The sequence below is a fragment of the Pongo pygmaeus genome, chromosome 18 (genome assembly GCF_028885625.2).
Source record: "Pongo pygmaeus isolate AG05252 chromosome 18, NHGRI_mPonPyg2-v2.0_pri, whole genome shotgun sequence".
Taxonomy (NCBI): Eukaryota; Metazoa; Chordata; class Mammalia; order Primates; family Hominidae; genus Pongo; species Pongo pygmaeus.
The window spans coordinates 85,204,435-85,216,823 of NC_072391.2; the positions used below are offsets into that span (position 1 = coordinate 85,204,435).

General features: G+C 50.2%; 1 protein-coding gene across 3 annotated transcripts in view; it reads right to left on the bottom strand.

Annotated features, from left to right (window-relative positions):
• Positions 1-12,389, bottom strand: part of CA5A (carbonic anhydrase 5A) — a 49,479-nt gene that overhangs the window by 11,368 nt on the left and 25,722 nt on the right. For 2 of the 3 annotated variants that reach the window (XM_054453323.2, XM_054453321.2), the window contains exons 3-5: positions 6,171-6,289; positions 3,817-3,912; positions 3,300-3,362 (exon numbers count right to left, since the gene is read on the bottom strand). In XM_054453323.2, the coding sequence (XP_054309298.1) occupies positions 3,300-3,362; positions 3,817-3,912; positions 6,171-6,289 (278 nt within the window). The remainder of the gene's footprint in view (positions 1-3,299; positions 3,363-3,816; positions 3,913-6,170; positions 6,290-12,389) is intronic. The other variant, XM_054453322.2, reaches the window with a different exon arrangement.

Below are 12,389 nucleotides of genomic sequence, written 5' to 3' on the forward strand. Positions count from 1 at the left end.
TGAGTGCTGGCCACAGCTGGGCCTTAAACTCAACTGCACATTTAACCAAGAACCAGACATGCTCCTTATTCCATTACATGGTGAGAATGCTGCTCTAGTGTGGATTTTTTTTTTTTTTTTTTTGGAGACAGATTCTTGAGCTGTTGCCCAGACTGGAGTGTAGTGGCACGATCTCGGCTCACTGCAACCTCCGTCTCCTGGGTTCAAGTGATTCTCCGGCCTCAGCCTCCTGAGTAGCTGGGATTACAGGAGAGTGCCACCATACCCAGCTAATTTTTGTATTTTTAGTAGAGACGGGGTTTTGCCATGTTGGCCAGGCTGGTCTTGAACTCCTGACCTCAGGTGATCTATCCACCTCAATCTCCCTAAGTGCTGGGATTACAGGTGTAAGTCACCACGCCTGGGCTACTGTGGATGTTTAATATCTCCATTTCACAGGTGTGGAAGCTGAGGCTCAGAGGTGCGCAGCTCAGGAGTGGTGGATCTGGGCTCTGGACCCAGGAGTCCAACTGTGGGGCTCTCTGATACACTGTGCTATGGGAGAAGCTCCCAGAAGTCCTAGGCTAGGAGCCTCTAGGCGAGAGGGTTGTTCAAGTCTCTTTCCATTCCCTGACCCATGAAGCACAGACTCTTGCCCCCAAGGCTGGGCCTTTTACCTCCTAAGATCTATTTTTTTTTTTTTTTTTTTGAGATGAGTCTTGCTGTGTCACTCAGCCTGGAGTGTGGTGGCATAATCTCAGCTCACTGCAACCTCTACCTCCCAGATTCAAGCAATTCTCCTGCCTCAGCCTCCCGAGTAGCTGGGATTACAGGCACCCGCCACCATGCCTGGCTAATTTTTGTAGTTTTAGTAGAGATGGGCTTTCACCATGTTGGCCAGGCTGGTCTTGAACTCCTGACCTAAGGTGGTCTGCCTGCTTTGGCCTCCCAAAGTGTTAGGATTACAGGTGTGAGCCACCGCACACAGCCTCTTAAGGTCTTTTAATTTCTCAAAGGTTTAACTTGGCCAGGCGCGGTGGTTCGCGGCTGTAATCCCAGCAATTTGGGAGGCCAAGATGGGCGGATCACTTGAGGTCAGGAGTTTGAGACCAGCCTGGCCAACATGATGAAACCTCGTCTCTACTAAAAATGCAAACATTAGCCAGGCATGGTGGTGGGCACTGGTACTTCCAGCTACTCAGGAGGTTGAGGCAGGAGAATCACTTGAACCTGGAAGGCGGAGGTTGCAGTGAGCTGAGGTCGCACCATTGCACTCTAGCCTGGGCAACAGAGCGAGATTCTATCTCAAAAAAAAAAAAAAAAAAAAAAAAAGAGTCTAACTCTTTATTTTCAGCTGAGGGGATGAGCCCAGAGATCAGCATCAGGACCAGAGCTCAGTCCCCGGTGCCACTTCCTCCCCTGTCCCTGGCATCATTCCTCCCCTCTGGTTTGCCTAGAAAATTCTGACTTACCCCATGGGGAAGAGATGCTCCAGAACCTTCCCTGGGAGGAAAACAGCCCTTGGGTAAAGGGTCCTTCACAGCCAGCTCTCTTCTTTCCCACCAAGAGGTGGGACCACCTGGTGTGGGAGGTGGAGGCTGGCTGGGAAAACATCCCCTCCCCAGGTTTCCTCTGGCTGTGGAGCCGCGCGGAGGAAGAGGATGGGGCGTCAGAGCTCTCAGAACCGTGGCCTTGTGAAGTTCCTGAGCAGGCAGATGGGGCGGCAGGGGGTGATCTGGTCCCAGTCCCAGGAGGCCGCCCCGAAGCCAGCATCAAGGCGAAGGCCACGTACAGATCAAACGGCTCCTTGAACCTCGAGGAAGGGCTGGCCCCAGCTCCATCTGGACCAGCCCACACCATTGTTATAACACAGGTTGAAGCCTCATCCGTCCGCACATCTGAGGCTTTTGTTGACTCCTTCTGCCCTGGAATTCTTTTGTTTGCTGCTGAATAAATAAACTACATTTCTTTGGAATTTCTCCTTCTCCCTGAAAGCCTTTTCCCAGCTGATCTTGGAGAAAGGCGACCCTCTTGTCCCTACCATCTTTTCGAGCTGTGCTGGAGGCAGGGAAGTGTATGGAGAGCTGGGCGCTGGATGCAGGGAAGTGTATGGATTGCTGGGCGGAGAGCTGCGGTTTGGGCAGGTTTCTCTCTGCCCTTGGGCTTGGGGTCAGACAGGGACTGTTCAAGAAGAGTGCTGCGTGGTACATGAGTCAACATTCTTAAATGTTATCAGTTAGGGATTTGAGGTTTTTGTTTCAATCTGTTTTAAAACAAACTTTATCATTAGTGAATATCATCACCCAGGACAAGGCTAAAAATTTTTCGAGCTAATCAATTTAAAGAAAAATATTAAGTAGGCTGGGCGTGGTGATTCACGCCTGTAATCCCAGCACCTTGGGAGGCCAAGGCCGGCAGATCACCTGAAGTCGGCAGTTTGAGACCAGCCTGGCCAACATAGTGAAACCCCGTCTCTACTAAAAATACAAAAATTAGCTGGGTGTGGTGGTGCACACCTATTGTCCCAGCTGCATGGGAGGCTGAGGCAAGAGAATTGCTTGAACCCGAGAGGTGGAGGTTGCAGTGAGCCGAGATTGCGCCACTGCATTCCAGCCTGAGTGACAGAGGGAGACTCCTCGAAAAAATAAAAAAGAAAAGAAAAGAAAAATATTCAGTAGAAAGTTGTCCCATCGGCAGGCAGATACGTCAAACGTCTTCAGGATCTTGCCTGTATGGCTGAATTTTGGGAACTTCCGTTGAGCTCAACACCCTTATTTTATGGAGGAGGAAACAGGGCCCCAGAACAGTGGTGACGCATTCAAAGTCAGAGAGAGCTAGCTGTGGACACACGAGCATCAACCCTGCGGAATCCCATTTCCAGAAAGGGAACCACAGCCCCTCAGCGGGGCTCTTTCTACTACGCCATTTCTTTTTCCTTGCAAATGAATCGCCACACTAAACAATTTTGCTTGTCAAATTATGCTGATTTCTTTCTTTTCTTTCTTTTTTTTTTCTGAGATGGGATTTCACTCTTGTCACCCAGGCTGGAGTGCAACAGTGTGATCTCAGCTCACTGCAACCTCCACTTCTGGGTTCAAACAATTCTCCTGCCTCAGCCTCCCGAGTAGCTGGGATTGCAGGCATGTGCCACCACACCCGGCTAATTTTGTATTTTTAGTGGAGACAGGGTTTCTCCATGTTTGTCATGCTGGTCTCGGACTCCCGACCTCAGGTGATCCACCTGCCTCAGCCTCCAAAGTGCTGGGATTACAGGTGTGAGCCTCCGCGCCCGGCCTGCTGATTTCAAATATGCAGCTTACCTTATGTTTTATTTCCGGCAAAATGTCCACCAGCCTCTGCAGCGTCTGATGATGGGCCCCGAGCTGCGTGGCAGACACACAAGGGGTTAGCTGAAAAGGCAGTGGATGGGGGGGAAGCTCACTCCACTGTAAATACACCACGTTTTAAAAGCAATCCTAGGCCAGGCGCGGTGGCTCACACCTGTGATCCTAGCACTTTGGGAGGCTGAGGTGGGCGGATCATCTAAGGTCAGGAGTTTGAAACCAGCCCGGCCAATATGGTGAAACCCTGTCTCTACTAAAAATACAAAAATTAGCTGGGTGTGGTGACACACTCCTATAGTCCCAGCTACTGGGGAGGCTGAGGCAAGAGAATCACTTGAACCCAGGAGGTGGAGGTTGCAATGAGCCGAGACCATGCCACTGCACTCCAGCCTGTGTGACACAGTGAGATCCTGTCTCAAAAAAAAAAAAAAAAAGCAATCCTAATGATGGATCACCACTTTCTTCATTAGATCTACACCCAGCAAGCGATTACCTTTAAAAACACGCCTATCACAGCCAAACCATTCTCTCCTACGACAGCTTCCTTGTAATTTTGGTATTTCACAGAATTCCAGTGAACTAAATGCAGCTGAAACACAGTGGAAAGAGAACGTAAATTGATCAGCAAGAAATAAGACAGTCACTTCCCCTTCTGAATGGCTGACCTATGTGTCCACTTAATCATAATGAAATGGCCAGGTGCGGTGGCTCACACCTGTAATCCCAGCACTTTGGGAGGCCGAGCCGGACAGATCACGAGGTCAGGAGATCAAGACCATCCTGGCTAACATGGTGAAATCCTGTCTCTACTAAAAATACAAAAAAAAAAAAAAAAAAAAAATTAGCCAGGCATGGTGGCGGGTGCCTGTAGTCCTAGCTACTCAGGAGGCTGAGGCAGGAGAATGGCGTGAACCCAGGAGGTAGAGCTTGCAGTGAGCTGAGATTGTGCCACTGCACTCCAGCCTGGGTGACAGAGCGAGACTCCGTCTCAAAAAAAGAAAAAAAAAAAGAACTAAGTTGTTGCAGCCAGATGTGTAAGATCCCAGCACCACCAGCACCTCTGAGTTCCCAGGCACTTGACGTAAGCCACGGGAAGGAAGAGCCTCGTCTTCCTGGTGGGGGGAAAAAGGAGAGGATCATGTTAACCTCATCCAATAGAAATGGGTGGTTTCATTATTTTCTACTTCCTAGTTATCCTTGGACAAGAATTACCAGAAAAAACTCAGGCCTCAGCTGGGCATGGTGGCTCATGCCTGTAATCCCAGCACTCTGGGAGGCCAAGGTGGATGGATCACAAGGTCAGGAGTTCAAGACCAGCCTGGCCAAGATGGTGAAACCCCATCTCTACTAAAACTACAAAAATTAGCCGGGTGTGGTGGCAGGTGCCTGTAATCCCAGCTACTCAGGAGGCTGAGGCAGGAGAATCACTTGAACCTGGGCAGCAGAGGTTGCAGTGAGCCGAGATCACACGATCATGCCACTGCACTCCAGCCTGGACAACAGAGTGATACTCAGTCTCAAAAATAAATAAATAAATAAAATATCTGTTCATCAAAAACAAAGTTGCAGATAGAGATACTAAAATAAAAGCCATGTTGTTAAATGAAAGGAAGCACACAGAAGCCATTGTTGCGCTCATTCTTGGAACTATTTATAAATATGTGCATGATTATGACAACAGATATCACTCCCTATTTATAAAATGTCCCGGGGTCACCTTTGGGTGTGCGATTACAAACAATTTTCATTTTTTGGTTTGGGTGGACTCTAGTTCCCTATTAACTGCAGCATTACTTTCATAACAACAAGTTCAAAAAACAGAAAGAGTCCTCAACTTGAAAAAGCATCAAAAAGTCAGGTGAGTGCGTGAGCAGAGGTGTGATAAAGTGAATATCGCAAAAATGATCATCGCAGGACTGAGACGTCAAACTCGTAGATTCTTCTCGTTCTTTTCATTTTTTCGTATGTTGCAAAAATTTCATAATAAAATATTTGGGGAAATCTATAAGGCATCACTTATCACCCTAGAAAACTACAAAAACCAATTCCCAGAATTGATCTGCACTCATTTTCTCTACTGACTCCCGCTTTGGAATGTTGAAAATAAGACTGCTTTAAGAAGATGATCTTGGCCGGGTACGGTGGCTCACGCCTGTTATCCTAGCACTTTGGGAGGCTGAGGTGGGTGGATCACTTGAGGTCAGGAGTTCGAGACCAGCCTGGCCAACATGGCGAAACCCCATCTCTACTAAAAATATAAAAATTAGCAGGGCCTGGTGGCACGCACCTGTAATCCCAGCTACTCGGGAGGCTGAGGCAGGAGAATCGCTTGAGCCTGGGAGACGCAGGTTGTGGTGAGCCAAGATTGCACAAATGCACTCCAGTCTGGGTGACAGAGTGAACCCTGTTTCAAAAAAACAAAAAAACAAAAAACAAACAAACAAACAAAAGAAGATGACCTCTATTGCAAAGATGTTCAGCTTCTCAGCAGAAGGCCTTGTGGATTTGCTAGTCCCTACGGCTGCAAGCACACAGCTGAGTGAAGCGCGGCAAAGAGCTCAAGCTCTGACTTTGAATCCCAGCTGTCTGGCTTTGGCAAGTTCCGTAACCATTCAGAACCTCAGTCTCTTCTTCCGTTACATGAGAGAGCTTACAGTGCCTTCTTCGTAGGAGAGGGGTGTGACTAAATGGGTGGGGCGGCTGACTGTTCTGGTTTGAGCACTGACAGTCCCAGGCCCCAGGAAATCCTTCACATCTGAGCAGCAGGCATGGCTTGTTCACCCCCCAACATAGAGCCGGAGACATAGAAAGCGTCCAGATATGTGCTCTTAGGCCACGTCTACAAACCTCTGCGGGGTACGCGTGGCCGTCCACTGTGTGCTCTGAGCCCCCCTCATTCTCTGCTCCCCAGTGGAAATGAAATTGCTTCAGTCTGTAGTGGTTTTCCAAGGGCCCACCACTAATTCCTGGAAATAAAGGCAGCGAGACGTGTGTGTCATTTTGTCCGTTTGTTGAGCTGTGGTGTTACCTGAGGCATTGTCTACATTAGGGTTACATGAGCTCACTCGCAAGGGGTTGCTGTATGGTTGAAGTGACAAGCCAAAGGTGGGCTCCGTGAAAGGTGGGCTCTGTCCCATTCACTCTGCCCCACCGCCAGCCCAGCGCCTGCCCAGAGGTTCATAGTAAATGCGGAATGAAGGCAGGGCCCCAGTGCTGCCACTGGGTGGTGGTGAGGGCCTCAACTCCCCGCAGGCAGAAATCGGCAAAGAACGTTTCTGAGATGCCTGCCTGTCCTATAAGATTTCTAGACTTTAATTAAAAAAAAGAGATGTCTTCCAAATATTTTTTAAAAGCAGCTTAAATCCTATCACCAAATAATGTTATAAAATAACACACAGTGAGCAAAGTTTTTGTTTTGTTTTGTTTTGTTTAAGACAGAATCTTACTCTGTTGCCCAGGCTGGAGTACAATGGCATGATCTCAGCTCACTGCAACCTCCACCTCTGGGTTCTAGTGATTATCCTGCCCCAGCCTCCTGACTAGCTGGGATTACAGGCATGTGCCACCAGGCCAAGCCAATTTTTGTATTTTAAGTAGAGACGGGGTTTCACCATGTTGGCCAGGCTGGTCTCAAACTCCTGATCTCAGGTGATCCACTCGCCTCTGCCTCCCAAAGTGCTGGGATGACAGGTGTGAGCCACTGCACCTGGATGAGCAAGGTTTTTAAATAAGCAGACCCTGAGCTATAGCATCAGTCCTGATCTCTGGCAGTCCCTGCTTAATCTAGGCCCACCACAGGGCCAGCTTTTATTGGAACACTCCTTCCTTCCTAAGTCACCCTAAACACTCACCTTGGAGTCAGCACTCTCCACCTGCAGGCCTCGGGGTGCCCCTCTCCATGGCACAGTGCCAGGTGCAGCCTCCCAGGAACTTGCTTCTCCTGACACTTGGGAATCAGCCATGAGCATCGCTCACTGAGGCCTCTGGCTCTGCCCTGCAGAGTCATGGCTGCTGTCCCCAGGTCCAGGTAGTGCTGGGAGTCTGCCTTTTAACGAGCTCCCCAGGGGTTCTGACGTGGGTGGCTTCTCCTGTGTCTAAGCACTTTGTCACTAACAGATTTCCATCAACAGCTGCTACAAATGGGGTACCTGCTCCACACGTTTTCATTGAAAGGAGCACAGCGTGCTCCTGGGATGGCTGGGCAAGGCTGGAAGGCGCCGGAAGAACTGGAGCACTGATCACAAATTCAGGGTGGCCCGAGTGCCTCCCATAGCTGTGGAGGAGCCTCGTGTCACCCGCCTTGCTCATGTCACCTCCCACTGTGGCAAAAGCCAGGAAAGCACTGAGCACGTGATGAATGCCTTGGGGAGCTTGACACTGCTGACTCCTGGTGGTTTCCTGACACCAAAAGTACTTGGGCTGGGCGTGGTGGCTCACACCTGTAATCCTAGCACTTTAAGAGGCTGAGGCAGGAGGATCACTTGAGGTCAGGAGTTAGAGACCAGCCTGGCCAACGTGGTGAAACCCATCTCTACTAAAAATACAAAAATTAGCTGGGTGTGGTGGCGGGCGCCTGTAATCCCAACTACTCAGGAGGCTGAGGCAGGAGAATTGCTTGAACCTGGGAGACAGAGGTTGCAGTGAGCTGAGAACGTGCCACTGCACTCCAGCCTGGGCGACAGAGTGAGACTCAGTCTCAAAAAAAAAAAAAAAGTACTCATAGTTGGAGGCACCAAGGTGTAAACTGGAAAATGGAAAATGGATTTGGCTTTGGTCCAGTCAGGGGCTAGGCAAGTGCTGGACCAAGCCACAGAGCTGCTCACTGCCCCTCTTCACTCAAAATCTCAGTGTTGGTCTGGAGCAACCTCGGAGTCATATCTAGTTTTAAAATTCTACCATTATGAGCAAGTCTTCTATTCTCCTTAAATACACACAGATGAATTACATCGCAATTTTTAAAAATACACAGAAAGAGTCCTTCCCACAATAAGCACATAAAATCACTTTGTTAGGCCAGGCACAGTGGCTCACGTCTGTAATCCTAGCACTTTGGGAGGCCAAGGCAGGCATATCACTTGAGGTCAGGTGTTCGAAACCAGCCTGGCCAACATGGTAAAACCTCGTCTCTACTAAAAATACAAAAAATTAGCCGGGTGTGTTGGTGGGTGCCTGTAATCCCAGCTACTTGGGAGGCTGAGGCAGGAGAATCGCTTGAACCTGGGAGGTGGAGGTTGCAGTGAGCCGAGATTGCGCCAATGCACTCCAGCCTGGGCGATAGAGCGAGACTCTGTCTCAAAAACAAAACAGAGGCGTGAGCCACCGTGCCTGGCCTCCAAAACACAATCTAAGGAACTTACAGAACCACAAAATGCGAGCACAGTGAGCTCTGTGCTCACTTCTGCCTCGGCCTGTGTCTGTGGTGGAAACGGGGTTTGCAGCCGACCAGCCCCAGCGGCATCAAAGTGCATTGATTGGTGGCTGAGGGTGGAGCCTGCCAGGGGGTCTACCTCTCGCTCTTGGGATGGGCTCACTCATGATAAGTTTACTGTGTGGAAATTCATGCATGTCTGTATCATCTCTTCTAGAATAGAAATGCCTAGAAGGCAGGGATGGTGGATGCTTCAGGGACAAATTAGACTGGACCCGGCCTGGTAGATGCCATTTGTAAGACTGAGTTAAGTCCCATCCAGTTGCACTCTTAGGACAGAGGCTGTTTCTAGGCTGAGTGTGGTGGCTCACGCCTGTAATCCCAGCACTTTGGGAGGCGAAGGTGGGCGGATCACCCAAGGTCAGGAATTCAAGACCAGCCTGACCAACATGGTCAAACCCCACCTCTACTAAAAATACAAAAAATTAGCCGGGTGTGGTGGTGGGTGCCTGTAATCCCAGCTACTTGGGAGGCTGAGGCAGGAGAATTGCTTGAACCGGGTAGGCGGAGGTTGCAGTGAGCCGAGATCGCGCCACTGCACTCCAGCCTGGGCAACAAGAGCGAAACTCCATCTCAAAAAAAACAAAAACAAACAAACAAACAAACAAAAATGGCTGTTTCTGTCTGGACCATCACTGTATCAACAGGACTTAGTGCAGGAAGGGGTCATTGAAGGCACACAATGAACCCTCACGGGATGAATGAATACACGAATGAATGGGATTAGTCAGTTCATTGATTTATTCATCGAATCACTTGGTTGGTAAGCAGCTCTGTGTGTTACAGTGGAATCGAGCCTTTCCCATGGCAGTTTGGGAACTGCCTGGGATTTCTAGTCAAGTCCACAGAACATAAAAATAGTTAAAGACCTGGATTTGCAACTCAGCTCTGCTTCTAACTTGCTGTGTGACCCTGGGCAAGTAGCTTAGCCTCTCTGAGCCTAAGCCTCTCTACCTGTTAAATGAGAAGAGCGGGCAGGATAAATGGAGACAAGGCAGGAAGCATTTTGTAAAGTGTCGCCTGATGATGGCAGTGGTGGTGATTGTGCATCGCACACTGTTCAGGGGCTCTACAGCTTCATCTGTGTAAAGAGAGTTACTACACGTTTCTCCTGGTCCCAGCTCAAGCACCCTAGGGTTCTACGTAGGCACATAAATAGGGTTCCAAAAAGAGTGACGCCAACTGCATGAGGCATAAGTCCACTGACAGCCGATGCCTGCCGGACCCCCACCCACAAAACCTAGTAGAAAAGTCACCCTCCAGACTGTGGCCAACCAACGAGGGCCAGGAACGGGAGCTGCTGGGACCAGAAGGGACTTGTGAGCCCTGAGCCTCTGCAGGGTAAGGTGCTGTGCTAACTCTGGGGCTAGAAGACTTTCCCAAGGGCTTCCAGCAGGGCTGGAGCCCACAGGCATCTCTTCACCCTTCCTGACCCTGAGCTGTCCCAGAATTCTTCTTCTTCTTCTTCTTTTGAGACGGAGTTTCACTCTGTCGCCCAGGCTGGAATGCGGTGGTGTTATCTCAGCTCACTGCAACCTCCGCCTCCCGGGTTCAAGAGATTCTCCTGCCTCAGCCTCCCAAGTAGCTGGGACTACAGGTGCGCACCACCACACCCGGCTATTTTTTTTTTTTTTTTTTTGTATTTTTAGTAGAGACGGGGTTTCACCATGTTGGCCAGGATGGTCTCGATCTCCTGATCTCATGATCCGCCCGCCTTGGCTTCCCAAAGTGCTGGGATTACAGGCGTGAGCCACGGCGCCCAGCCTGTCACATAATTCTTTACTGCAGCAGCCTCTGATGGGCTGGATCCCCCGCCTCTCTACCCATTGGAGTAAGAGACAAGTCAGCCCTTTCCAATCTGCCTCCTGAGGGGAACCATGGGGCCCTCGGGACATACGGCCCCTCCTCAGGCTGGCTCGGGGCATCTGCACACCTGTACCTGAACAAGGGACTTGCTTGAAACGGTGGCCACCCTGGGCTGGGGACCAAGCACCCTCAGGGGAAAACCCAAAAAGGCTACTGTGACTCACTGGCTCTATGATACGCAAATAAGGAAGGAAGCCAAACGTTCGTTCTTCTAAGAGGGTAACTGCAAAGGAAGTCTGGGCCGCTGCGTTTTCGGGAACAGCAGGTGCAGGGGCTGGGCTGGAGCGGCCCCTGGTGGCAGTTCGGTGAAGAGGCACCCGGAACCTGGCAACGTGGCCCGCGCGGGGCGCACGCGTTTCAGGAAGACACAGAGGCCTTTTTTACTGAAAATGCCAGCGGGTGTGGATTCCACAGGATCCTCTTCAGCATCAGTCTAGTGTGGGATTCATACACCTTGAGCCTCCTTCAAGGTGAAACAGAATCTCACTGCAAATTTTAAATCCCACTGTCAATTCCAAAATTAGACCTGCGTCGCGAAGACCGCCCAATAGCAAAATGCCAAACGTATTTCTTTAAAAACTGGAAAGCCGTGTTTCATTGCTCTTCCTGTAGATAACACAACATGGGGTTAGGAGTGGGGTCTGGAGTCGGACGCACGTTCAGAGGCTGGGGTCACTTCTCCCAAACTGTGTGCATTCGGACGCACGTTCAGAGGCTGGGGCCACCACTCCCAAACTGTGTGCTCTAGGTCCAGCTTTTGCACCCCTCCTAGCCTCAGTTTCCCCATCTGTAAAGTGGGGATGATCCTTGAACCCCCACCATAGGACTGCTGTTACGATTAAGTCACACGGGAAATACGAAATCCTTAGCACAACGCTTGACATAAAGGAAGCACTCTAAAACAAACAAACAAACAGAAAAAACCAAAAAACAACCAACTGGAAGCCACTGAAGCCTTCATGGGGTGAAACAGCTGATTAAGGGGCAAAGGCTCTCGCTGGCCAGGTTCTGGCGTGTCCCGGGCACCATGCATCCTGTCCATGAGCTCACGTCGTTGTCGTGATGGAGAAGGTTTCATGCATACCAGAGCGCGGCGGAGGAGATGGCGTTCACTGGGCACCTGCTACCTGCTGGGCATTGCGAGGTAACTTCATGTTCCTCCCAGGATGAACTCCTCACAATGGCCCTACAGAGCAGGTCCTGTGAGCCCAACTTTGAGATGAGGAAATTGAGACGCAGAGAGGTTCGGTCACCTGCCCCAGTTTAGCCGGCAACCTCACCCAGGTCTGACGGTCCAGGCCCTCAGCTTTTGTAGTAGGGTTCAGGCCAAACTCTGCTACTTGCCTTGCCAGTAAAGTTAGGGACCCAATTTAAGTCTGCAGACCTGGATAAAATAATCTCAAAGTGACTTCTTTTTTTTTAGGTGGAGTCTCACTCTGTCACCCAGGCTGGAGCGTGGTGGGGTGCTCTCGGCTCACTTCAACCTCTGCCTCCCAGGTTCCAGTGATTCTCCTGCCTCAGCCTCCTGAGTTGCTGGGACTACAGACATGTGTTACCACACCCCACTAATTTTTGTTTTTGTTTTTGTTTCTTTGAGATGGAGCCTTGCTCTGTCACCTAGGCTGGAGTGCAATGGCCAGATCTTGGCTCTCTGCAACCTCCACCTCCTGAGCTCAAGTGATTCTCTCACCTCTGCCTCCTGAGTAGCTGGAATTATAGGCACCCACCAGCATGCCCAGCTAATTTTTGTATTTTTAGTAGAGACGGGGTTT